Source organism: Gopherus evgoodei, chromosome 19 (genome assembly GCF_007399415.2).
Source record: "Gopherus evgoodei ecotype Sinaloan lineage chromosome 19, rGopEvg1_v1.p, whole genome shotgun sequence".
In the NCBI taxonomy this organism is placed as follows: Eukaryota; Metazoa; Chordata; order Testudines; family Testudinidae; genus Gopherus; species Gopherus evgoodei.
In genome coordinates, this window is record NC_044340.1 from 6,085,311 (window position 1) to 6,110,371 (window position 25,061).

A 25,061-nucleotide genomic window follows, 5' to 3' on the forward strand; every position below is an offset into this window, starting at 1 on the left:
GAGTTAGAATAATTTACATACCGAGGGCGTGAGTTAAGGTGTCTTAAGTCTGGGAAAGTGAAGGACTTTAGCTTAATGCGTCTTGCATCCTCCTGTTGGTTTGCCCTTCTTATTATATCCCTCTCTTCTCGTCCCTTGGCATGTAAATTACCCCAGCTTAGACTTGCTCGCTGTTCTGCAATTTACCTCACCTGACACAGCACCTCTGAATAAATCTGTGCCATCTCTCTCAATGATGATACAGGAATTTGGGCCTGTACCTAATTACTGCATAACCTGGAACAAAACGGAAATGTGGCAAGAGCTGGGTCTAACCATCGCATCCCGTCACCTGAACGATGCAGCTCACACCCATCTTAAATTCTTGGATGGATTGTGGTAAAAGCCTGAGTTTTCTGGGGATCCCCTGATTGCTGAAATGGTACATAAAGCAGGTGGTGTTCCCACTCTGCTCCAGACAAAGTCTGTAAGGTCAAACTCACTGTCTTCCTGGGATGTGGCTTTATTAACAAAGTAACTGATAATGCAATGTAAGTTTCACCCCAGGTCTTTTCCCTCTCTCTTGTTTGGCTGTTTCTTCAAAGGGGTCTCTGTCCCAGACCCTATATCCTTCTACACAGCAGCCCAATTCCACCTCCTTTATATATAGAATGGAATCAAAGATATCAGGAGTCAGTAGAAAACAGTCAGCATCTCTCTGTGGGGTTCCAACATCTGCTAACGGGCTGAGACAGCCGTACCACCCATGACAGAACTTCCTTACTCAGCCCCAGATTCACATAACAAACGGAAGACTTAAAAGGAAGCTGGATGGCGTATTCCCTTAGTTGCCCAGGGCAAACGTTCTTTGAAAAACGCCTGCTTCCTGGAGCACTCAGGTGAATATTTGTGCATCTGTTTTGTGTGTTAGCTGCTGACGCATCTGATGACTCTATCACAGTTCAGGGTGACTGCACCTGCACTTCCGTTCAGTGGTCCAGCCAGGGCACCCTCTCTTGGGCTTCCAGTCCCCAGCTGTTGCCTGTCTTGGGGGAGATCCAGGTCTCTCTTTCTTCAGACCTGTTATTCCCAGGCAGTACAGTTCCCTGCCTTCTCTTTGTTATGCACAGCAGAGGGAGGCTGCCCAAGCACATCTGCTTGCTTTCTCTTCAGAGATTGATAACAGAGTGATTGCTACAGTTACAGGTTACCACGCAGAGTTTTCTAAGCAGGCCGACACTATTCTTAAGGTTAAAAGTGTTAGAGAAAACAGTTAAAAGAAAAATAAAAGAACCTACACACGTGCTAATAAGCTTACCAGAGTTCATCCCAATTCTCACTTGGGTTATGGTGGGGTAAGTTCTCCTCTCTACCCCCCCCCCACACACACCCTAGGTGAGTCCTTGGGGTTACAGGTTATCTCACAGCTTCAGCACATCCATAACAAGTTCAGTCCACCCTTTTGTTCAGCTCAGGGGTCTTTGAGCTGGAGTTTCCAGAAGCAGATAGTTAGTATACCGGGCGTATCTCTAATGGGTGGCTTGGGAGAGGGAGAATTTGCATTCCCCTCACCTCATGGCATTTCCTAAGGAAATCTATATCACACATATAGTACCAAAAAGATCTTTGAACTTCCTTGTGTCTTTCAGAGATCGCATTAATGTTATCTTCCTGCTAAAGAAGTGACATGCAATCTGTCATTACTACATAAACATTTGCCTTTCCAGTACAATGTACCCCACATTTGCCTTTCCAGTACAATGTACCCCAAAGGTATTAACTTTAAATCAGTAAGGTTTAACTTAATCCAGTAAAGTTCAATGAACATATTACAAGGTATTGCCAGTCTGTCACAGCCTCCACTTCTCTCCCTTACATAGCCCCCACATCCTCTTCAGAGTTAAGAACAGTCTATACAACCATGCCGGTTAAGTGGTCAGAGGCAAGTATGCTGATGGCTGTTAGCAGGTGAGCTCTCCATCCAGCTGATGGGAAGCGGCTAGTGCTAGGAAGCTGCATGGCTGCTGCAGTGACGGGGGTATATAAGTGCTGAGCTAGGATAAAATTGATGTATACAGGCTGATCTTGACCTCTAACTCTAGGTGAACGGAGCCTCTGGCGATGCAAAGGATGCTGTAGTGATCCTGGAGAAGACTCCCTTCCAGGAGGAAAGCGTCTCTGATCTGCTGAAGAAACACACGAGGTTGAAGCTCCAGATGTCCAATGATATCTACAGCACCTACCACCTGTACCCACCTCCGCAGCTGAGTGGTAAGCAGACAGAATGTGTGGAGACTCTCCGACAGCTGCTGGTAACCTAAAGAACCATGGTGCAGTGAGGGCTTCCCATGTCTTAGGCAACGTATTTGTGTGTTTCGGGAAGAGGGTGGGTCCAGTGTTACTGCTGTGCTGTGGTGAGGGGAAGAGAACCAGAGTGCTCACCTTGTAGTTAACCATATGGCTTAGCTGATAAAGCTCTGACTCTGAACATGCCATCTCTCCCTCTGTCAGTGGGGCTAATGATACTTCCCCATCTCTGAAGATGAGGCCATTGATGGGAGACTGTATATAATGCAAGTTGTTACTACGTTTGAAGAATTCCTCGCATCCATACCCAGAAAATTACCTTTATGCGGGTTCTTTTGATACAGTCGAATCCCCACCACAATTTAATAGAGAGCAGCAAACCTGGAGGGGATGGAAAAGAGAGGGAGAGATGGCATAAACCAAAGAACATGCATGCTTATCCATTCCCACATTCTCTCTTTCACTTGTACACAACCTTGGGTTCCTTGTCCTGTGTTAGGACATCACAAATAACCTTTGGGGAGTCGTTAACCTTTCCTGTGACAGCCTCCTCTCATTCTTGGACAACATCTCGCATTTTCTTTTTGTTGGGCTAACATTTTCTTGTAGGACAGGCAAGTCACGTGCCAGCAGTGGGATTAATAGATGCCTGTGACCTTGAATGTCTGGTGCACACGGGCACCTGGGTTTATCTCCCTTTTTGTCGTGATTTCATTCTTTCATGCATAACTGGTTAATAGTCAAATGTACTAGGTCAGGAATCTCACCATCTCCTGATGGCTGTGAAGCCTCTGTTTTTCCTAAGGAAGGAGGGACAGTTTAGTGCAATAAGGGGATTTGTGGAGGAATTTGCATGAGCCTAATCTGTAAGTCACCAATCTATTTTTGGCATTTCATATGCCCCTCTCAAGGAAGTTCCTAGGCATCAGTTACAGAATTGAGCTTGTTTATAGGGAAGACAGCTCTTCATCATGCCCAACTTCAGTGGCTTGGAGTTGGAGTTTCCTCCTGTCTTCCCTCTTTTTTTTTTTTTTTTTTGAATTGGAGATATACCTATCTCCTAGAACTGGAAGGGACCTCGAAAGGTCATCGAGTCCAACCCCCTGCCTTCACTAGTGGGACCAAGTACTGATTTTTGCCCCAGATCCCTAAGTGGCCCTCTCAAGGATTGAGCTCACAATCCCAGGTTTAGCAGGTCAATGCTCAGACCACTGAGCTATCCCTCCTTTGTTACGGTGGGAAGGCTTTTTTCCAAAGGGCGTTTGGCACCAGGTTTGGGAGAAACATCTCTGATCTGGTCTCAAAGACACTGATTTTAGAACCACAGACTCTTTCTCTTGCACTGACTAGGATCAAACATGCTGTCCAGTTTCAATCCATTAACCATGTAAAACTTGTACCATATAGCAGGTGGCTATAAATAAGAAGCTTTTACCCTTCCCATGATGTCACATCCTAATAGTAGGAAAATGCCTTAATTCATTGCAAGAAAGTATGATAAGGTGATTGTTCCCGTTATCCAACATAAAGAGAACATTACAGAGGCTACTGTCTGTATCAGATCCTTTGCACGTTTACCATTCAATAATTCAAGGGAATCTTGCTTTGTAGCTTGGTATTGTTTGGCAGTGCTTTTGAGTTGTCTGTTTCAGTGGGTGATGAGATGCAGTGATTTCCACAAGGTGGCATCGTTGCATTAGAATGCCAGAATCTCTTTCCATAGTAATAGTACTGAGTAATGAGAAACCTTAGGCACTGGTATTTGATTTCTCTTTTACTATCTTGCTACAGCAGTGTATAACTTTATCATCAGTCTGATGGCAGGAGTATTATTCTTCTCGATTTATATCAGGCCCAGGACCTTGTATTTAGTGGTCTAAGAATATATTTGGAGGGGAAAAAAAACCAAAAAAGCCTCAAATGGCTCTAGTTAACCCTCAGACATATTAATAAAATTCTTACCCCTCACATTCCTGGTTGTCCAATCTTGATGACAACCCATCCCTGAAAATAAAATAGAGGCCTGTGAAAAAGAGCAGCCTTGCATTTTCACCTGAACAGCACCAAATTCTAGCTTTGGAGGGACCATTGCAGGGAGCGAGTTCTGCTGGTGCAGGGAAGCCATATCTCGGCCACAATGGATCAGGCCGTCTAAAATGCCATGTATTACATAGACTACACACCTGTGATTAAAGAAGTAATTACAGGGATGCTCACCTCTTACAGCCATACCAACACCTGCTATGTCTCAGGTGTGGTGCTGGACCGAGACCTAGCATGTGAACAGTTGACAATTTGCCTTGGGCTGTGTAGTTTTGATGCCAAGAATTCCTGAGTTGTAATCTCTGCTCTGCCACTGTGTCCTCTGTAGCTGTAGGCAACTCACTTCACTGTCCTACCTCAGTCTACCCATCTGTGAAATGGGGATGATATCTTCCTATGGGCATGTTGTGAGGACTAGTTCGTGTATGTAACCCATCTGAGGTCCTTGGATGGAAGGGTCGGTAAAAACACAAGGGGAGGGAAAGTAGTTCAAGTTTATAAAGTGCTCTGACACTATAAAAAGTAAAATGGAAATACTTGGGTGAGAGATCCCCTAGGCGCTGCAGGAAGCAGTGTTAGTGACTCAATAATAGGCGTTTTTCCCTCTGAATCATAAAAAACAAATGCCCCACATGATTAGGGGCCTTATGATACCAGTGGCGGCATCCTTCAGCTGCAATGTAAAACCCCAAACACTGCTGATTTCTGGCTACTAAAGATTCCATAGAAGACTCTTCTTGTTGCAGTGTCCTGACTAGATTCCCAACCCAGGTAATTCCATTCTGCCTCCCTGAATTTCCCCTGACCTTGCAGTTGGCAATGGGATTCTTCATCTCCTGACCTAAATTACGTAGAGCTGTAATATGCTTTGTAACAGCTGCCATGTTTTAGCCAGAAGTGGCTGCGTTTCTCTGATTACACTGTAAAATGATTCCTATTGCTAAAGAGCTTTGGGGTAAGCAGTGCCATATAAATGATAAATTGATATTTGAAGCTTGAAATGGTGTGGACAGTTTCCTGAACCGGCTTCTTTTGATGTAACTAATTTACAGCAGTAAGTGGAATAACAGCATGCACATGGGAGATAGAGAGAAACTTGGCCATTTGGTTTAACCTCTCCTAGGCCAGGTTGCTCTAGCATGCTGACAAGACTTAACGAAAGGAAACGGGCTTAGCAGTGCAAGGGGAAAAGTTTGCTCCTCTTTCAAAACTACATGCCATGGCAATTCGGGGCCTGTATTTAGTGTCCAGTAGAGCGCCAGTGGCCATAGAAGGTAGGAGCTTGGAGAAAAATTAAACTAAACCTAAGCCAAATCAGTGCATCCTAACCCGAAGGCCACTGGACTCAGGCTCTGAATTATCAAGGATGAGGAAGTTCCAAAGGCAATGCTGAGAGAGACCAAAGGCCAGGGGTGAAAGTAACACGGTAGCCAGGCATACCGGTAAAAGGTAGCCACCAGTACCGGCCCATACTGCTGACTTCAATGTTGCTGCCCCTTTTGCATCCCGCATCTGCGGCGTTGCCGGGTCCATACCTGGCAGGGACGCTGATGGGAGGGAGCAAAAGGGGCAGTGATGTTAAAGTGGCGGCAGTGCTTTAACGTCGCTGCCTCTTTTACCACCCCCACCCCCTGGCTGCTGCCGACAGGGGGGAGGGGGAGTGCAAGGCAAAAGAAGTAGCTGCCCCGGGGCCATGATTTAAAAGGGCCTGGGGCTCGGGATCCTGGGCAGCACGGGTCAGGGAGCTCAGATGGACTGACTGGGGGACCCTGACCCCCAGCCCCACCCCTTCCACCTGAGGCCCCGCCCCTTCCAGGGGGGCCAGAGCAGCCCCGTACCGGTAATAGCTCTATTTTACTTTCACGCCTGCCTAAGGCTGCCCCCGGAGACTCTCAGCCTAGAAACCCTCCAGACTGTCTTAGATGCCACAGAAGGATATACGGGGAAAGATGAGCTTCCTAGATGATAAGGCCTGGGACCACTAAAAGCTTTATAGAAAATTACCAATCCCTTGAGCTGCACTGAAGTCTGGCTTTTGGGCCTGATTTAACTCCCTCTGAAGTCGATGAATCTCCCCATTGATTTTAATGGGTGTTGGATCATACTGCTTGTCCCCGTGATGTCTGAAAAGTGATGCTCCAGCTGGGTGAAGAGGTCATGCTGCTGAAACCTGCGGGCTCTGTATCTGTTTTACACTTCAAACATCCTACCTCTTTGGCAGCCTGTGAGTGTCCCAAGTTGAAGGATCGTTTTCCCCTTGCGCCCTGCCATGTCTTGGCCAGCCTTCCTCACAGGTGTGTCTGAAACACTCACTTTATTACTCTAGGAAACTTTCCTGTCTAGGGTTGTCTCCTGCCTTTACAATACGTAAACTGATATCCATAATGAAACCATCAAAGGGCCAGAAAGTGCGAGTTACACGTTTACATAGTTTTTTATTATATTTCCATGTGTTGTCGCTTTGTCATACACTGTTGCCTGTGTCAGACCTCCCTGATAGCATTTTGCTGTTGCTGGACCAAACTTGTAATGTAAGAGAACCTCCCAGCTTCCTCCAGTTAAGGCTGGGTTAATCCGCAAGGTTGCATTGGCATTTGCTGCCTAGCCCGAATGGCTGGCAAAGTGCTGTGTGTGGGTTTTTTGGATTTTTTTCCCCCTCACTTCCTTGATATACCTGAAGTGAGCATGAATTTTTCTCCCGGGAAGATAGGACAGAAGCAAGTGAAGTGAGGATGGAGAAATTGCAGGGGGATTTGGAAGAGACTTGAGTTCTGTTCCCAGCTCTGCCACGTACTTGCTGTGCAAGTCACGGCACCTCCCTCTGCCTCACTTCTTCATCTGCAAGGTGGGGATAGAAACTTACCTCCCAGGAGGATTGGGAGTGCCTATAAACTCTGTATAAACTGCTTTGAGATCCTCATATGGAAGGTGCTATAGAAGCACTTTGTGGTGTTGATGCGTCAAATGCCTTTTTCTGTTCCTGAAGGGGCTTGTTTATTTTTCCCTTCTGTATTTGCATTCTCTCACACCCATGCATACCCAGGCCTCCAATTTGCTTTACCCAATGAAGGAGAGTGAAAAAAACTTGGCTTAATGTGGTTTGTAGACTACATGCTGTAACTAGTATAAAAATGGGCCCTGCTGAGAATGTGGGGCTAGGGGCTGGGATTGATCAGGCTGAAAGATTTTAACAGGGACTTGCATTAGCTGTGGCTTAAAGAATGGTCAGCGTGACAACTGGAACATGGAGGTTTGTCCAGGTGCATGTTGTCTCCCACCTGCTGAGTGACAACTTTTGAGTCCTGCATTATCTCCCATGGTCCTCTCTGCATCTCCACCTCCCTCTGGAAAGCAAGGAGGTCACACCTCTGAAGAACAGGCTGACCAGGTGTCCCGATTTTTATTGGGCAGTCCTGATATTCAGGACTTGGTCTTATAGAGGTGCCTATTGCCCCTGACCCACCTCCCAATTTTTCACACTTGCCTTCTGGTCACTCTACTGAAGAGCCACCTCTTTTACTCCTGGGGCAATTCTGTGCCAAAATATTTAAAATTCTGCACCAAAAAATTCTGTACACAATATTTTGAAGTTCGGCATACTTTATTTGTCAAAATAAAGCAATATAATCACACTGGCTTCAGTTATTTTGGTAATTTATTTAAATTGCAATACAATGGATGGAGAATGGGAGTGGGGAGCACTGGAGGAAATCCCCAACCCCCCTTTGTTTAATAGTAATGTAGCTAGGTTTAACCCTTTATTTCTAGTTATTATTCAACAAATATCTGCAGCCATATGCTCAGTGTTGCATCACAGGCAACTGAAAAGCAAGTGAGGGCTGGGGAATCAAACTCACAATTTATATTGGGTACTGGCCATCGCCACAAAGGTACCAAACAGTTCATGGAGCCAATTTTGATAGGAAATTTTTTTCAGTCAAAAAATTTAGACCAGTTCTACTCACTAAAGCACCATAAGCATTTGTAGGACCATACTGTCCTTTGCACCACTGTGGCAGTGTAAAGGAGTCTTTTTACACCTGTTTTATACTCCTGGGGGAACTCACAAAGACAATGGGAACAATTCACTAAGCAGACAGGCTGCTACATTCTGTTCTGCCTGAGGGACAGAACCTGCCCCACACCTACCTCCTCAGAAATATCCCAGAGTCTTGCCCCCGCATGCCAAGTGTGTCATAATAGCAAGCAAGAGGGACAGAGTATCTCTCTCTCTCTTTCTCTCTTTCTCACCTGCACGACTGCCCGTGATTTACTCTCTGTGGTGATTTACATGTGTACGGCTGCTCTGGGCACCAGAACCAACCTGTCTGAGCTGCTGGGGAGGAGCTTGTGGCTGCTCTTGTGGCCTCCCTTTGCTTCCCTATCAGAAGTAATTTTTCTGCAAGGAAGCAAAAAAATCTGCAGAGGACATGAATTCTGCGCATGCGCAGTGACGCAGAATTCCTGCAGGAGTAACATCTATTTTTGTGCCTTTATAATGTTTAAAAAGTCCTGCTAGAGGGCATCAGTAGGAGAGTTAATGGAAACCTTGGAGGGGGCTGCAGAGGCAATAGGAGTGCAGTATGTGCATGCAATGAATTATTGTGCCACCTTGCAGCAGGGACCCAGCCAGCTGCCTATTGCACTGCCAGGATCTGATCAGCAAGATCAGTCGAAGTACTAATTCCCTGCCATTTTTCAGCAACAGTCCTTGCCATTCGGATCGGAAGCTGTCACTGTGCAGTGGCTATGTGAAGGTTCAGAATCTAGTAAGCCTCTCTTGACTAGAATATGGATGACTTATGGGACCTTAATCTCGTCAGCTTCCTATGCCGACATCTCATTAAAATTTCACAGAGGAAAATGTAAGTAGGGTAAATAATGAACTCGGCAAGGAGAAATCTTCCAACCCTCCAGCCCTTTTTTGCAGTTTGTCCCACTTTCACAGAGTGAAAATCATTATTTTTTTAAAGGAAATTCTACCTATAAGGAAATGAGACCCTTGATGTATCAGCTGCCTTGCTCCCTGAAGAGCTTCAGAAACTGCAACATAGACTTCTCCTTTTTGACTAGGCTCTGCAAGTTTCTCATTGCTTTCCCAAATTTGTTACATGCTGCTCCAGGCTTCAGAAATCAGTGGAGTCTAATCACTCGATTCTCGTCTCTCTGCTGCACAGTTGGTGCTGGTAGTGTGGGTGGTCCTTCTTGGTGTCTAGCAAATTGCTGTGTGGGCTTGGTAGCTGCATTTGTAGACCAATCACTTTAGCTGACCCAGCTCAGAGTTTCTGGCTCTATGCTTTCCTGTCACTGGAGATAACAGGCAAAGTCCCACTTAGATCTCAGAGGTTTGTAAGGCTTACAGAAGAGCGCATTGTTTTGAATGATTTCAAACAAGCAGTTGGCATCTTGAGCAGGTTCACAAGGTGAAGATGGGAGTCAGCAGGAGAAATTAAGATAAATAGGCCTGAGGTAGGGGAAACACATACCAAGGAGAATTTAAGCCTTCATTCCTTGCCAGGTTATAATTCAGTTTTCTCTTGCCTGCATAGATGGGGCTAAACAGCATTTTAACCAAGTTATGAAATTGTATTAACCTGTTGCAATCAGGGATCTAAAATGATTCAGCATCTGTGGTTAAAGCATAGCTTTTTCCAATCTCTGCCCATCTCTATAGCATCTAGGCCCCTAGCTTGTGGGAATGAAACATACAGTGGGGACTTCACCCCTTGAAGTTAAGGGGAATTCATTTCCTGCAAACCCTTTCAAGAGAGGAATTTGCAACTTCAAACTGTTAATGTGGGAGCCTACTGTTAAATCAATTACGTAAGGGGTAAACACATAGCAGAAGAATCAGTATGTTTCCTCTTTCAATTAGTTGACTTCAGATGGAAGTCTCAAAAAACAGAACACCTTTATTTGTGCAGGACATGTTCTTTTCACTTAGTGCTCTGCGGGCTGAAGGCCATGGCAGGTTCTGATTTAATCTGTAGTTTCCTGATCACTGCATGTGGTGATTCCCCCATGACCCCCCGCCCCCGCTGCTAAGTGAAGCTGATACTTCACCCTTCTATGGTATAAGGCTAATACGGATGCTATTTTAATTAAAGCTTGTTAACATACTTAGGCCTGGAACGCTGATTAAATTGCTGTGTGTGTGTGTGGTCAGACCTGGGTTACCTTAAGTGAATGACTTTCCCTCTCTGTGCCTCAGTTTCCTATCTGTAAAATGAGGATAATAACTCTTCCCTATCTCAGAGGAGTTGTGTGAGGGTTAATCAATTAAAATTTGCAACGCTTGGATACTGTGATAAGTGTAATGGAAATGGCTAGTGTTAAGACCCAGGTCCTTGGTCGTAGATGAGGGCACATAACTTAGCTAGGTGGGTGTAGCTTGACAACACAGGAGACTGAAGCTTTCTGTATACACTGTTCAGAGACTTTTATTTAAATTATTGTTGCCTTTAATAAACCCACAGTTACCTTATTACCAGGCAGGATTCTGACCAAGTCGTAGTGCTGAGGATCAAGTGATTAGACTGACATCTTTTATTGAAGATGCAGGACAGAAGATCAGCACAGTTCGGCACCGTGGACTAATTCTAACATTATACTCCATGATCCCAGAGAAGAAATTCGTAGCGTTTATTATGCAGATGATTTCTAACAGAATAGTGACCATCACGTGTGGAGATGGTTCGAATCAACCATGTCATATGAACAACGGACTTCCCCAAGGACCTGTACTGGCTCCGATGCTCTTTAATATACATGCAGCTGATCTGCTCATCTTGGCAACTCAATTCGTGTATGCTGATGACATCTGCCTGAAAGTAGCCAAAAGGAGCTTTGAGGAGCTGGAGTCCTGCCTGTCATCTGATCTTGACCCCTTGGCCAAGTACTTTTCAAAGTGGTGACTTAAACTAAATGTACTAAAGACCGTGCCATTTTGTTTCCATCTCATCACCTGAATCTCACTGGCAGCTGTGGGCCCTTCTGAACAACCAACCGATCATTTTTTAACTGTATCCTACTTATTTGGGGATAAAGCTTGACCAGGCTCTATCCTTTTGACGACACATCAGGAAGACAGGTGGTAAAATCCAGTCGAGAGTTGCACTCCTCTGCGGGTTTTCTGGCAACTCATGGAGTGTTAGCACTGCAATCTTATGGAAATCTACCAATGCCCTAAGTATTGCACCTTGCTGAATACAGTATGGTAGTTTGGGGCTTGCTGGGGTTCAGCTTCTGCCAGCTGTTCTTCATCCCTTTAAGAAAGGGAGAAAGAGTGATCCGAGTAACTATAGGCCTGTTAGTTTGACATCTGTAGCATGTAAGGTCTTGGAAAAAATTTTGAAGGAGAAAGTAGTTAAGGACATTGAGGTCAATGGTAATTGGGACAAAGTACAACATGGCTTTACTAAAGGTAAATCGTGCCAAACCAGCCTGATCTCCTTCTTTGAGAAGGTGACAGACTATTTAGACAAAGGAAATGCGGTAGACCTAATTTACCTCGATTTCAGTAAGGCATTTGACACGGTTCCACATGCGGAATTATTAGTCAGATTGGAAAAGATGGGGGTCAATATGAGAATTGAAAGGTGGATAAGGAACTAGTTAAAGGGGAGACTACAACTGGTCGTACTGAAGGGTGAACTGTCAGGCTGGAAGAAGGTTACTAGTGGAGTTCCTCAAGGATCGGTTCTGGGACCAATCTTATTTAACCTTTTTATTACTGACCTTGGCACAAAAAGCGGGAATGTGCTAATAAAGTTCGCAGATGACACGAAGCTAGGGCGTATTGCTAACACGGAGAAGGACCGGGATATCATACAGGAAGATCTGGATGACCTTGTAAACTGGAGTAATAGTAATAGGATGAAATTTAATAGTGAAAAGTGCAAGGTCATGCACTTAGGGATTAATAATAAGAACTTTAGATATAGATTGGGGATGCATCAGTTGGAAGCAACAGAGGAGGAGAAGGACCTTGGGGTATTGGTAGATCACAGGATGACTATGAGCCGCCAATGTGATATGGCCGTTAAAAAAGCTAATGCGGTTTTCGGATGCATCAGGCGAGGTATTTCCAGCAAAGATAAGGAGGTGTTAGTACCATTATATAAGGCGCTGGTGAGACCCCACCTGGAATACTGTGTGCAGTTCTGGTCTCCTATGTTTATGAAGGATGAATTCAAACTGGAACAGGTTCAGAGATGGGCTACTAGGATGATCGAGGAATGGAAAACCTGTCATATGAAAGGAGACTCAAAGAGCTTGGCTTGTTTAGTCTAGCCAAAAGAAGGCTGAGGGGGGATATGCTTGCTCTTTATAAATATATCAGAGGGATTAATACTAGGGAGGGAGAGGAATTATTTACGCTTAGTACCAATGTACATACAAGAACGAATGGGTATAAACTGGACACTAGGAAGTTTAGACTTGAAATTAGACGAAGGTTTCTAACCATTAGAGGAGTGAAGTTCTGGAACAGCCTTCCAAGGGGAGTAGTGGGGGCAAAAGACATATCTGGCTTTAAGATTAAGCTTGATAAGTTTATGGAAGGGATGGAATGACGGGAGAGCCTAATTTTGGCAATTGATCTTTGATTATCGCCAGATAAGTATGTCCAGTGGTTGGTGATGGGATGTTGGATGGGATGGGATCTGAGTTACTGCAGAGAATTCTTTTCTGAGTGCTGGCTGGTGAGTCTTGCCCACATGCTCAGGGTTTAGATGATTGCCATATTTGGGGTCGGAAAGGAATTTTCCTCCGGGGCAGATTGGCAGAGGCCCTGGAGGTTTTTCGCCTTCTCCTGCAGCATGGGGCATGGGTCACTTGCTGGTGGATTCTCTGCAGCTTGAGGTCTTCAGACCACAATTTGAAGACTTCAATAACTCGGGCATAGGTTAGGGGTTTGTTATAGAAGTGGATGGGTAGGGTTCTGTGGCCTGCTTTGTGCAGGGGGTCGGACTAGATGATCACATTGGTCCCTTCTGACTCTAGAATCTATGAATCAATGAATCCAAGAGCTGATTCCATCTAAGAATTAGGCTGCCTTGGGGGTAGTGATGTGGACATCTGTGGTGAAGGATTGGTAAAGCTGTGTATTACCTATATATTGCAGTCCGTGTGGTCTGACGAGTTCATCTAGTGAGGTTGAAAAGAACTAGAGGGGAAATGACATCTCTTCTCCCCTGCGTTTTCAGCGTATTTGAGTAAAACTGTGTTTACAAGATTAAATAAATAAATAAAATCTGTGTGCTCTACACTCAGAATAAATCCATTCCTGTCTCAGTCAGGTTTCACTTCCTTGCTGTTTGTGGGATTCTCATCCTGTTAATTCTGCCATCATCCATCAAGTTTTCTGGGAAAACTGGAGTTGGCAAGACTTGAATTACTTATGCAAAAAAGAAGCAGAAAAAAATCCTTTCCAGTCCTTTTTTCAGCACAAATAAGAAAATAGGATTGTGTCCTCTTTTCACTTTCTTTGGAGGCCACCTGTATATCATTGTCCATCAGGAAAGAGACACTAATACGTAAAGTGGGAAATTCATTTGAAAATACTTTGGTTACAGTTAGCTTTTGAGTCACGCGATGAACGCTATCTTGTTGGAGTCAGACCTAGTTCGAGACACTGGCTCTAGGGGGCAGTGGGGACTTGCTGTTGGAAAATGTTAACCAGTTTCCTACATCCATGAGTGGCTTAATAATCAGAAGAGAAACGGTTTTTAACTTCTAAAAATCAAAAGCAGTTTCCATGATTGTTTTAAACCAATCATTGGTCTTGAGAGAGATCATTTAGCACTAAGCCTTTGTGATCCATCTACATAGATCTGTGGAGACAAACATTAAATATTCTTTTAATGTGCTTCAAAAACTAGGTTGAATTGATTTCCCTAAAACCAGTACTCTCTGTATACTACTGGTTTAAACAAGTTCCCTGCCACACATTAATGCCTGTTCAACAATTTTCTCTTTCTCATTCAATAGGCAACTTACTGTAAGTCGGAAAGTTTGAAATGCTGACAAAACACAACCCATAGTTCCCTAGCTAACGTTGCTGAATAATCGGAGAGCAGAGTTTGCTTCCACAGCAGAAGTAAGGGTTTCTCGTGCCAAAGGCTCCATGAGTAAAATCCAAATCAATTAAACAACGTATTTCTTAACTTTTTATTTGTGCTGGTCTGTTTGTGTAGTTGACATCTGGTTTCTTTTAAGTTACTATCCGGAGCCTGTCATTCCTATTTTGTGGGACAGCATGAGTATTCCAACTGTGCTTAGTAAGCAGTGTTTCCAAGTGCCAACAAAAAATGGTCTGATCTAGTCTAGCCACTTAAAGATGTTGCATTTTCTGGAAAATCTACAGGGTTTATGTGAACGGCACCTGGAAGCACAGTTGTAGTTCAAGGTCTTTCCTTATGAACTCTGTTTCGGAGGATGTTCTAGTTAGCTATATATTTTAATGATTAGCAAGTTCATGGGTATCTGTCATTGTGTGTAGGAGAGTTGAGTGCTTCCGCAACACATGGAGAGTGAAACTTACTGCTGTAGTCTCCTGAGCTCCCTCACAGCAGAACATCAGTGATTTGAATTCTAGTGACCTCACTCGGCGGCTGAGCACATGGGGTGGAGAGGTTGCAGAGGAGAGTCTAGAAGCTAGGGAGAAAATGATTGTCATACACGAAGTGATACTGCTTCCTGCAGATCCAGGTGGTACCCTGTTCCAGGCTGCAGAAGCAGAAAATGCGCTCAAATGAACTGCACCATGGAAATCTCTTTACCTTCGAGGTGCTCTAGCACTTTCAAGTCTCTCTCCTTTTGTCAGTCCGTCCCTATCTGGATCACACTACATGCTAAAATGATTAGTAAAGCTTTCAGCAGCAATGCAGGATGGGAGGATAGAACCTGGAAACAAAGGAAGAATAAGGGAGAGAACAGATGAGGGGGAAAACCCAGAAAGGGGAGGTCGGACTCAGGAAAGATCTTACAAATCTATGCGCCTTGTTCCAGGGGTATTTCTAGATGTTGACTATACTCTTTCAAGTTCTCCATGGCTGGGGAACCAGCCACTTGAAAGATTTCTTCTCCCACCCACAAATCCTTCCAGTGCATTACAGCAGTGGCTAAGTCATGGTAGTCCCTAAGTGTGGACAACTGAGGAGCAGAGGCTGAGAGATTTTGGTGGAGTCTCCTTAGCTCTGCAGCTTGCTCCCTGTGGCTGTCCATTAGGGTTAACGTGTTGGCCTTTTGAGAAGGCTGAATGGCAACCAAGTCTTTGCCTGATAAGGTCTAAATTATGGAAGCATTTTTCTTTTTCCTGATGAGTGGATAATTAGGGAAGCATTTTCATTACAGGATATAAACTGGCCATCAGGAAGTTTAGACTTGAAATTAGAAGAAGGTTTCTAACCATCAGAGGAGTGAAGTTCTGGAACAGCCTTCCAAGGGGAGCAGTGGAGGTAAAGACGTATCTGACTTCAAGACTAAACTTGGTAAGTTTATGGAGAGGATGGTAAGATGGGATAGCCTAATTTTGGCAATGAATTGATCTCTGACTATTAGTGGTAAATATGCCCAATGGCCTGTGATGGGACACTAAATAGGGTGGGATCTGAGTTACTACAGAGAATTCTTTCCTGGGTGTCTGGCTGGCGAGTCTTGCCCACGTGCTCAGGGTTTAGCTGATCGCCATATTTGGGATCGGGAAGGAATTTTCCTCCAGGGCAGATTGGCAGAGGCCCTGGGAGGTTTTCCCCTTCCTCTGCATGATGGGGCACAGGTCCATTCCTGGAGGATTCTCTGCACCTTGAAGTCTTTAAACCACAAATTGAGGACTTAAATTGCTCAGGCATAGATCAGGGGTTTGTTACAAGAGTTGGTGTGTGAGATTCTGTGGCCTGCGTTGCGCAGGAGATCAGACTAGGAAGATCATTATGGTCCCTTCTGACCTCAAAGTCTATGAGTCTATGAAAGGGCTCAATGCACAGTAGGTTAAAGCTGGATACTTAGCTGAGAGAACTATACAAATGTGTTCATAAGTCAGAGAGAACTGTCCTGAGCGTACTAGAGATGGGGATTTTGTGTCATGTTGTTGACCGTGTCCGCTACTGCTTTTTGCTGGTTATTGAAGTGAATACCTGAAGGTTAAATCAGAGCAAGTGTAGGACAGAAGAGAATCAGAGAGAGACGGGTCCTGGGGAAGATTGCAAACTTGTCATTAAAACATTCCATTACTATTTCTGTGGCATCCTAGCTAGCAGGGTGCTTTTCAGGAACAGTGTTAATTTACTTAAAAGAATAGGCAATATTATCAATTAGGAGCCAAACAACCGCTGCTTCCATTTCTCTTTAAGGGAAAACGTGTATTGTCACTTGATCCCATCCAAAACAAAGTGTCAAGCCCTGCAGGCATCTTGCCCTAATTCAAACCCTGAATACATTTCAATTTGTTAAAAAGCTTACCTCATTAATACTACTGTCTGTGTGCTTGGGTAGGATGAGAGAAGAGAGGACAAGGCTTCTCTGCTCCAGCTAGCTCAGTTGGGACTCCCCATAGTGCACTCCTTTTAAATTTGCATTGGATTGAAATTTGACGCACTCAGCTAGATATGAATTTCTAAAGTATCTTGGAGAGAGTGCAGGAGAGACTGCAGTATGTGGGAGGAATGGGGGGGCAAAGAGGAGGTGGCTAAAAAGCTAGAATACTAAACATCTGAAACTGGAATACTGCAATATCTGTGTTAGCTTTTTTTGGTCATAATGGGTCATTCTTCAGAAGGAGCTGCTAACTGTCTGAGTAGGGTTGCTTACTTCTTTAATTAAGCAAGGTAAAAACCGTGGAAAGATGGTGCCAAATGTGGACGGAAACACAGGGATTGCTGGGATGTGAAGCAATGCATCATGGGGCGTTGGGACAGGAACCAGAATGACCCTCACCTTCCGCCCCCTTCCCACAACCCACGATGCCAGAATGGGAAGAGGTGCTCTGTGGGATAGCTGCCCATAATGCACCACTCCCAACACTGCTGCAAATGTGGCCACACTGCAGTGCTTTCCCTACACAGCTGTACGAAGACAGCTTTAACTCCCAGCGTTGTACAGCTGCAAGTGTAGCCAGACCCTAAGACAAAAAACTATCCTGACATAACACTCTGGGTTCGAGTGAAAGCCGGGCAAGATATGGACTTCCATCAAAGTGCAGGTTGTCCTTGTGCTTTATATTCCACCTTCATTGTGTCTCAGCTTCGTAGTGTATATGAGCCCTGTCCTATGTTAGATGTTGCAACAAACAGCTGGACATCTGGAGGGAGGTTGCCATCATTGATTGTACAGGTTTGTTGCAACACCGGTTGTGAAGACTTCAGCTGTGGTCCAGCTGAATCAGTGCATGCTGCAGTGGCTTCTAGCCAGTGTAGATGGGGCGCCTCAATCAGTGCGGTTGTATCAGTTGAACGAGATTTCATAAAAATAGGTGCTTGCAGAGTCCCAACATGCACTGGAATAAGCACAGCTACAAGGCACCCAGTGTGTAGATGCACCAGAATGATTCCATGGGACCTAATAACCCATTTCCAGGATGAGCTGCCCAGGTAGCCATTTCGTGCAATCAGAGTACCTACAGTGGCTCTCCTGTGTGGCTCCTGTTTGCTTCTCTCAGGGCTTGGCTACACTTGCGAGTTAGAGTGCATTAAAGCAGCCCTGGGCACCCTAGCTCACTACCTGTCCACACTGGCAAGGCATGTAGAGCGCCTTGACTCCAGGGCTAGAGCGCTCCTGGTTCTCCACCTGGGCGAGAAGATTAACGCTTGGTGTGCCTTGGCTGAAATGCCCAGGCGTCAGTGTGAAGCAGGTGTTGCATTGCTGCGTTCTAATCAGCTCCGGAAACGTCCCATAATCCCCTTAAATCAAGTGGCCACTCTTGTCATTGTTTTGGAATTGCTGCAGGAATGCGGATATGCCCTTTGAAAGCTCTGTTTCTGACAGCTGGCTGCTTATCTGCGCCAAGACAAAGCAGCCATTACTGTGGAATGCTGTGTGTCTGTGTGTGTGAGAGAGAGAGAGGCGGGGGGCGGGGTCTGCTGCTGTCTGAATTTACAAGACAGCATGCTGACATGCTCTCAGCCCCCCCAAAACCCACTCCCTCTTCCACCACATACATACAACACACTCCATGTCACGCTTCACACACACACACACCCATTTGAAAAGCACGTTGCAGCCACTTGCATGCTGGGATAGCTACCACAATGCACTGCTCCCTGTGGCAGTTGCAAGAGCTGCTAATGTGGCCACGCCAGTGCGCTTGCAGCTGTCAGTGTGGACAGATTGCTGCGCTTTCTCTACTCAGCTCTGCGAGGGCTGGTTTAACTCAAAACTCTCTACATCTGCAAGTGTAGCCATGCCCTCAGGTTTTGTCTACACTAGAAGTTTTTAACTCCGTTTAACTGTCAATTATGAGTTGTTCCAGGATAAATCACGAACATTTGTGGAGTCTTCACACTCGCGTGTATAAGCAAGTCAGTTAATTCAATTTAAAAAACCTCTAGTTCAGACAATCCCCCACGCCCCGCTGAGAGCTCAGAACCACAGGCTGAGCAGAGGATAGAGTGACTCATTTAACTCATCAACTCTTTTAGGATTCAGTCATAAATGCTATTTCAGTATGTATCTAGTTTCTCAGGAACGGTATCATTTTTAAAGGAAGAACCAATGCAGTTGGTCACCAACAACTGGAAAGATTTAGCAGTTTAGTGGTTAGCATTGCCTCGTTGTTGTCTGTGCAGAGGACCATGGCTGTGGCTAGGTGAAGCTGTTCAATGTGAATCAAGCTGATCCCTCGCATACCAGATCTGAGGGCTTGTCTACATCAGAAAGTTGCAGCGCTGGTGAGGGAGTTACAGCGCTGCAACTTTGAAGGTGTACACATCTGCAGGGCACCACCAGCGCTGCAACTCCCTGTTTGCAGCGCTGGCTGTACTCCCGTTTTGTCTCGGGTGTAGAGGATCCAGCGCTGGTGATCCAGCGCTGGTAATCCAATGTAGACAGTTACCAGCGCTTTTCTTGACCTCCGTGGAAGGAGGAAGCCTCTGGTAATCAAGCTGGTTTCCTTTCCCGGTTTGCTCTCTCGGTCCCGGAGCCAGCCAGCAAACCGCAGGGAAGGAGACCTGCTTGCTCGGGGTTCCGGGACCGAGAGAGCAAACCGGGGAAGGAGACCAGCTTCGCCGCGGTTTGCTCTCCCGTTCCCGGAACCCCGAGCAAGCAGGTCTCCTTCCCTGCGGTTTGCTGGCTGGCTCCGGGACCGAGAGAGCAAACCGCGGCGTTCCCGGTTTGCTCTCTCGGTCCCGGAACCCCGAGCAAGCAGGTCTCCTTCCCTGCGGTTTGCTGGCTGGCTCCGGGACCGAGAGAGCAAACCGCGGCGTTCCCGGTTTGCTCTCTCGGTCCCGGAACCCCGAGCTAGCAGGTCTCCTTCCCTGCGGTTTGCTGGCTGGCTCCGGGACCGAGAGAGCAAACCGCGGCGTTCCCGGTTTGCTCTCTCGGTCCCGGAACCCCGAGCTAGCAGGTCTCCTTCCCTGCGGTTTGCTGGCTGGCTCCGGGACCGAGAGAGCAAACCGCGGCGTTCCCGGTTTGCTCTCTCGGTCCCGGAACCCCGAGCAAGCAGGTCTCCTTCCCTGCGGTTTGCTGGCTGGCTCCGGGACCGAGAGAGCAAACCGCGGGGAAGCTGGTTTCCTTTCCCGGTTTGCTCTCTCGTCCCGGAACCCCCTTGGAAGCCGCCCAACAGCGCTGCAGTGTGGCCACATCTAACACCACTTGCAGCGCTGGTTGCTGTAAGTGTGGCCACTCTGCAGCGCTGGCCCTATACAGCTGTACTAATACAGCTGTAACAACCAGCGCTGCAAAATTTTAGATGTAGACATGGCCTGAAGTTCCAGACACCTAACTGAAGTCAGTGTGTTAAAACAGCTTCTCTTGCTTTAGTCATGTATGTTAATTAGTGGTCTCCGGAAGTTCCGGGGTAGGTGAGCCCTTTAGAAGTGAAATGATCATTAATGAACCACAGTCTGCCTTCCGCTTTCTTTCATAGGGTATGGCTACATTTGGAATTTGGCAGCGCTTTGAAGTGTGAGTGTAGTCAGAGCAGCAGCGCTGGGAGAGAGGTCTCCCAGCGCTGCACGTAAACCGCATCCCTTACGGGTGTAGCGTGCAGCGCTGGGAGCCACACTCCCAGCGCTGCTGCCCTGATTACACTGACGCTTTACAGCGCTGTATCTTGCAGTGCTCAGGGGGGTGTTTTTTCACACCCCAGTTGCAGCGCTGTAAAGTGTGAGTGTAGCCAAGGCCATAATAGTCTTTAATTCTCGACCACAGTTGTGCCTTAAGGGTTTAGTTTTCCTTTCCACTGCCCTGGGTTCTGGAAATGTATAAAGTGCATTAACCTGCAATCGCCATTGAAAGCAACAACTCAGAAACTGGAGATCTAATGGTGCCTATTTCTTGTTGGCGAGTTTTTGATCAAATGTTGGGGAATGAGCCACAAATGGTGTGCAGTCCTCAGCACTGGAAAGCCCAGGCTTAAGGAGGAACTCTGCAAAAAATGCTGGAGAGCTTACTTTCCAGACTGTGTGAAAAATAGTAGTCTCCAGTAACCAAGTCTGCTGCGACTTCAATCTGTACCCTCGCTTGAAGGCAAGAAATTGAGATGCCGAAGTTTCTTCTGGCAACTCTGAATTTTTCAGAATGTTTTTGTCTACATTGCTGTTGTGCTGCTCATGTTTGTGTTTTATTTTAAACGGCCTTGTCTTGAGGGGGATTAAGCAAAGTCATGGCGTTCTCTTTTGCTCTTACCTCATCCAGAGAAGTGCTAACCGATGGCTGGAAACTGCTCTCGTTTGGACATGTGTATGGTGGGAATCAGACCAGACTCTCCTTGTGGTTGCCATTTTCATATTTCAACATTTTCCTGTGGATTTCATTAAGCTAGGTTTGGCATGAAATGAAAAGGCCCTGTCTCCCAGCTTGTGCAGCTCTGACCTAAAAAATGTTATATCCTGGCTTTAAGGACAAATAGATATTTATGTTATCCAGACTTAGACATATATATATTTACACTAAGCACAGTCACCATGTATACACTAAGCTTTCTAACTGAGGGTCTCCAAATGCTGCATGATGGATAAATCTCTTAGACTCCATGAGCCTGGCAGCTATGGTATTTAACCCCATTTTACATACGGGGAAACAAAATCATTTTGTGTCCCGATGCCTTACCCACCATTATGCAGTCTGGTTAGCAAAGCAATGTTAGAGCCGTAATTAAAACTCAGGGTCTCCCTAATCCCCGTTCTGTACCCTATGTCACTACACCATATTGCCTTCCTGATATATAAAATGCTCAGCATACATCTCGAAGCCTAAATCTGAATTGACAGGTACTGTGCAGTGTTTGTGGAGGCAGTCCATGCTGAAAAAGTAAATGTGGGAGAGGGGACCCTTTAGGCTGGATAAAATATTTTCATTTGAAAGGTCCCCGATTGCTTGCTAGGACTGAGTGAAACTGCCTCCCCCATGCCCTCCCGGACCCCCCCCCCCCCCCCCCCCGCGCACCCACCCACCCACCCACCTTTTGTTTAAAGTGGATCAGATTGTCATTCAAGATTTTGTTTTTCCATCTCCTAGATTAAACTTTAGAGCTGCTTTCCATAACAATGCAGGTTTCACAGCAAGAGGATTGATCGCACATTTAAAGTTACAGTAGGTTCTGTGCTACACACTGAATCCCCAACTAAAGACCTTAAAAGCAGGGCTTTTTAAATGTCTTTGTTGTTGTAATGCTGTGGTTGGATTCATTGCTGAGGTCAAAGCTGTCAGGCTGCAGGGGTAGAAGGCTATATCCCCTATCCTGCCGTGGAAAGTACATGCCAAGAACTTTAATCTCAAGATTAAACAAATTGTTTTTCCATTGTGAGCTATAAACACTGTCCAATGTCAGCTGGATCTAGGAATAAGTAATTGAATCACTGAAGCTTCCTTTCTCTGAGCCTTCTCTTCAACTGCATTGAGAGCTTTTCCAGTTTTCTTTGGACACCACTCCTCTCCGTGCTTGGGAGGAAACCAGATTGGATGCATCTTTGGTGGGGAGCGTGTAAACGGTGAGGCACTGGCTTTGCATCTTGCCTCCATTCGCCTGGGAATCGGCAGGAGACCCTCTGCCAGAGCTCTGCAGGGAGAGAATGAGGAAGGGAGTCATACTCCATGACACATCCCCTGTCTCTGGTAGGGAGGATCCAGGTCCATATCTGTACCAAAGCTAATGCACTAACTTAGACTCTGCCCTTGTGTCTTCCTGGGAGTGTGGAGCTGGTTGGTCAACAGGAAGCTGACTGCTACGGTGGAGGGGATGATCCAGCTGCTGTGTATAGAGATCCACACCGAACTCAAAGCCATCTTTGGGTTAAGACTGAGGCCCTAGGATGGGAGTGGCTTCAGAAGAGCTGAGTATGATTATTTGTATAGTAATGTAAGTTCATGTGATGCTTTAAACAACTCAAACAACAGGCCTTCAGTCTAAGTCGGCTGTAACAGAGTGGTACAAAGTGGGAGTTCTGGTGGCGAGCGGTCAGGAGATAATCAGATTATCGTACGTGCATCTCGTCAGCTCTTTCATGTGCATCGAATATAGGAAAGTTTGGAGCCAATGTTGGGAGCCACGGCCAAGGATGGGGGTTGGCCCTGGGAGTCTGGCCAAAAGCTGTGAGTCACAAGGGAGGGATCTGAAGGAGAGTGAGCTGCAATAGTTCGTGGGATCAGGGAGATTGTTCCAGTCTTTGTAGGGTGTGTGAGAAAATCAAATTAATTAAAAAAACAATGAGATAAAGCTCAGCAGAACAAATAACAATGAGCACCTGGGCTGCAATGAAAATAGGCAAGGATAAGGGTATTGGAGAGAAATCAATGTGCTTTGGAAAGATATCCCCTTCTGCCTCTCCTGAGATCGGTTGCATAGAACTTCACCCTGTTGTCTAGCTCTGTTTCCAGCAGGGGTTACAGACACAGATTTCAGATTTGAAACAGCCACCACCTTAAAGATTCAGCCAGGGGAACTCGCTTTGCTTCAGGAATGCTTCCAGTGCACCTTAGCAAGACTCAATTTCCTGGGCTAGATAGTAACTAGCCAGAGACAGATACCAGTGTTTGGGGAGGGAGAGAGGAAGCCCCCTGGGGCCCAGAGGCAGTGACCGAATTGGAAGCCCAGTGTTCTCTGCTCTCCTCCTAAGACGTTATCCCTGGAAACTTGGCTAGCAGGTGACTGTTAAATTTGAAGGTTTCTTTTGTCCAGCCCCCTGCTCTCAGTCTATGTAAAGGGTAGACTTGCTCTTCAGATAGGGTGACCAGATGTCCGATTTTATAGGGACAGTCCTGATTTTGGGGTCTCTTTCTTATATAGGCTCCTATTACCCCCCACTCCTGTCCCAGTTTTTCACATTTGCTGTCTGGTCACCCTATCTTCAGACACCCTCTTAGGAAGGGGGGTGGTTAACTCATCAATGTCTAGACTCTAGTTGCTCTGCTCCCTGCTCAGCCTGGATGAGATGGGGAGTGGACTTGTGATCACAGGAGTGCTCCACGCCCTCTGGTGGCATGGAATGGTAAGAGCAGGTAGACTTGAGCACTCTTGCTCCGCTCTGTACTTTTGGAAGAGCTCCTGACCGTGTGCTTCAGGTAGAACAAGCAGGATGTCCATTAAACACCAGGGCTGTCCCCCTCTACTTGCTACTTTCCCTTCTCAGCAAGGACAGGCGTGTGGGGTTTTGTGCTGTGAGGCTCTGCCTCAAGCTGGGTACAGAATCATAGATTATTAGGGTTGGAAGGGACCTCAGGAGATCATCTAGTCCAACCCCTGCTCAAAGCAGGACCAATCCCCAAATGGCCCCCTCAAGGATTGAACTCACAACCCTGGGTTTAGCAGGCCAATGCTCAAACCAGTGAGCTATCCCTCCCCATTGGTTGCACCAGTTTCCAAAAGAGAGACTTAAAGTTGAGATGCACCTTTTCCTTCTGGGTTGTACCACATCAGAAACAGCTGTTAAGATAAGACTTGTGGAATGACTGTAATTCAGATTCCTCTTTCTTGCTGGAGACTGAACAAGATTTCATGTCATTCTGTCTCTTGGAGATGCTGCTACTTTTTAAGCTAGCTGAAATATCTTCTAAGGGGCAGCGTCACGGGGTGTGTCACTCATTCCCCCATTTGCGGTCTGCACCCCATCTCTCCTTCTCATCAGTCCACCTGCAACCTCTCTCTCAGCGTCAGGAACTGCAGTGTCTGCTTCATGGCTCAGCCCTCCGGCCATGTCACTGTCCATGTTCCCCCTTGCCAGGGAAGTTTAGCTTCTAGTCCAGCCACTTCCCCAGTGGCGAGTGTGTGTGGGGAGGACTCAGGCCCACCCCGTACTATGGGTCCCAGCCCAGGGACCCTCCAAACCACAGTCACTTTCTGCATTCTTTTGCCTCTACCATCGCTGCATTTCTTTGGCCACTTCCCCACAGTCTCAGCACCTTCCTCTGTCTCAGCAGCCCATCTAAAGCTCCTTCTTTTCTCCCCCAGTTCCTTTCTGCACTGCCTGTCCAAGATGCTAGAGGGTTGCAGTCTACGCCAGACACAGTTTTCCCTCCTCAAGCTCCAGGCAGCTACTGACTGTGCTCTGCCCTGAGGCTCTTCTTATGTGGACCTTCTG

General features: G+C 46.2%; 1 protein-coding gene across 3 annotated transcripts in view; it reads left to right on the forward strand.

Moving 5' to 3' along the window:
* DCPS (decapping enzyme, scavenger) overlaps positions 1 to 25,061 on the forward strand; it is a 61,106-nt gene that overhangs the window by 12,362 nt on the left and 23,683 nt on the right. For all 3 annotated transcript variants that reach the window (XM_030538147.1, XM_030538148.1, XM_030538149.1), the window contains one exon: positions 2,082 to 2,250. In XM_030538147.1, the coding sequence (XP_030394007.1) occupies positions 2,082 to 2,250 (169 nt within the window). The remainder of the gene's footprint in view (positions 1 to 2,081; positions 2,251 to 25,061) is intronic.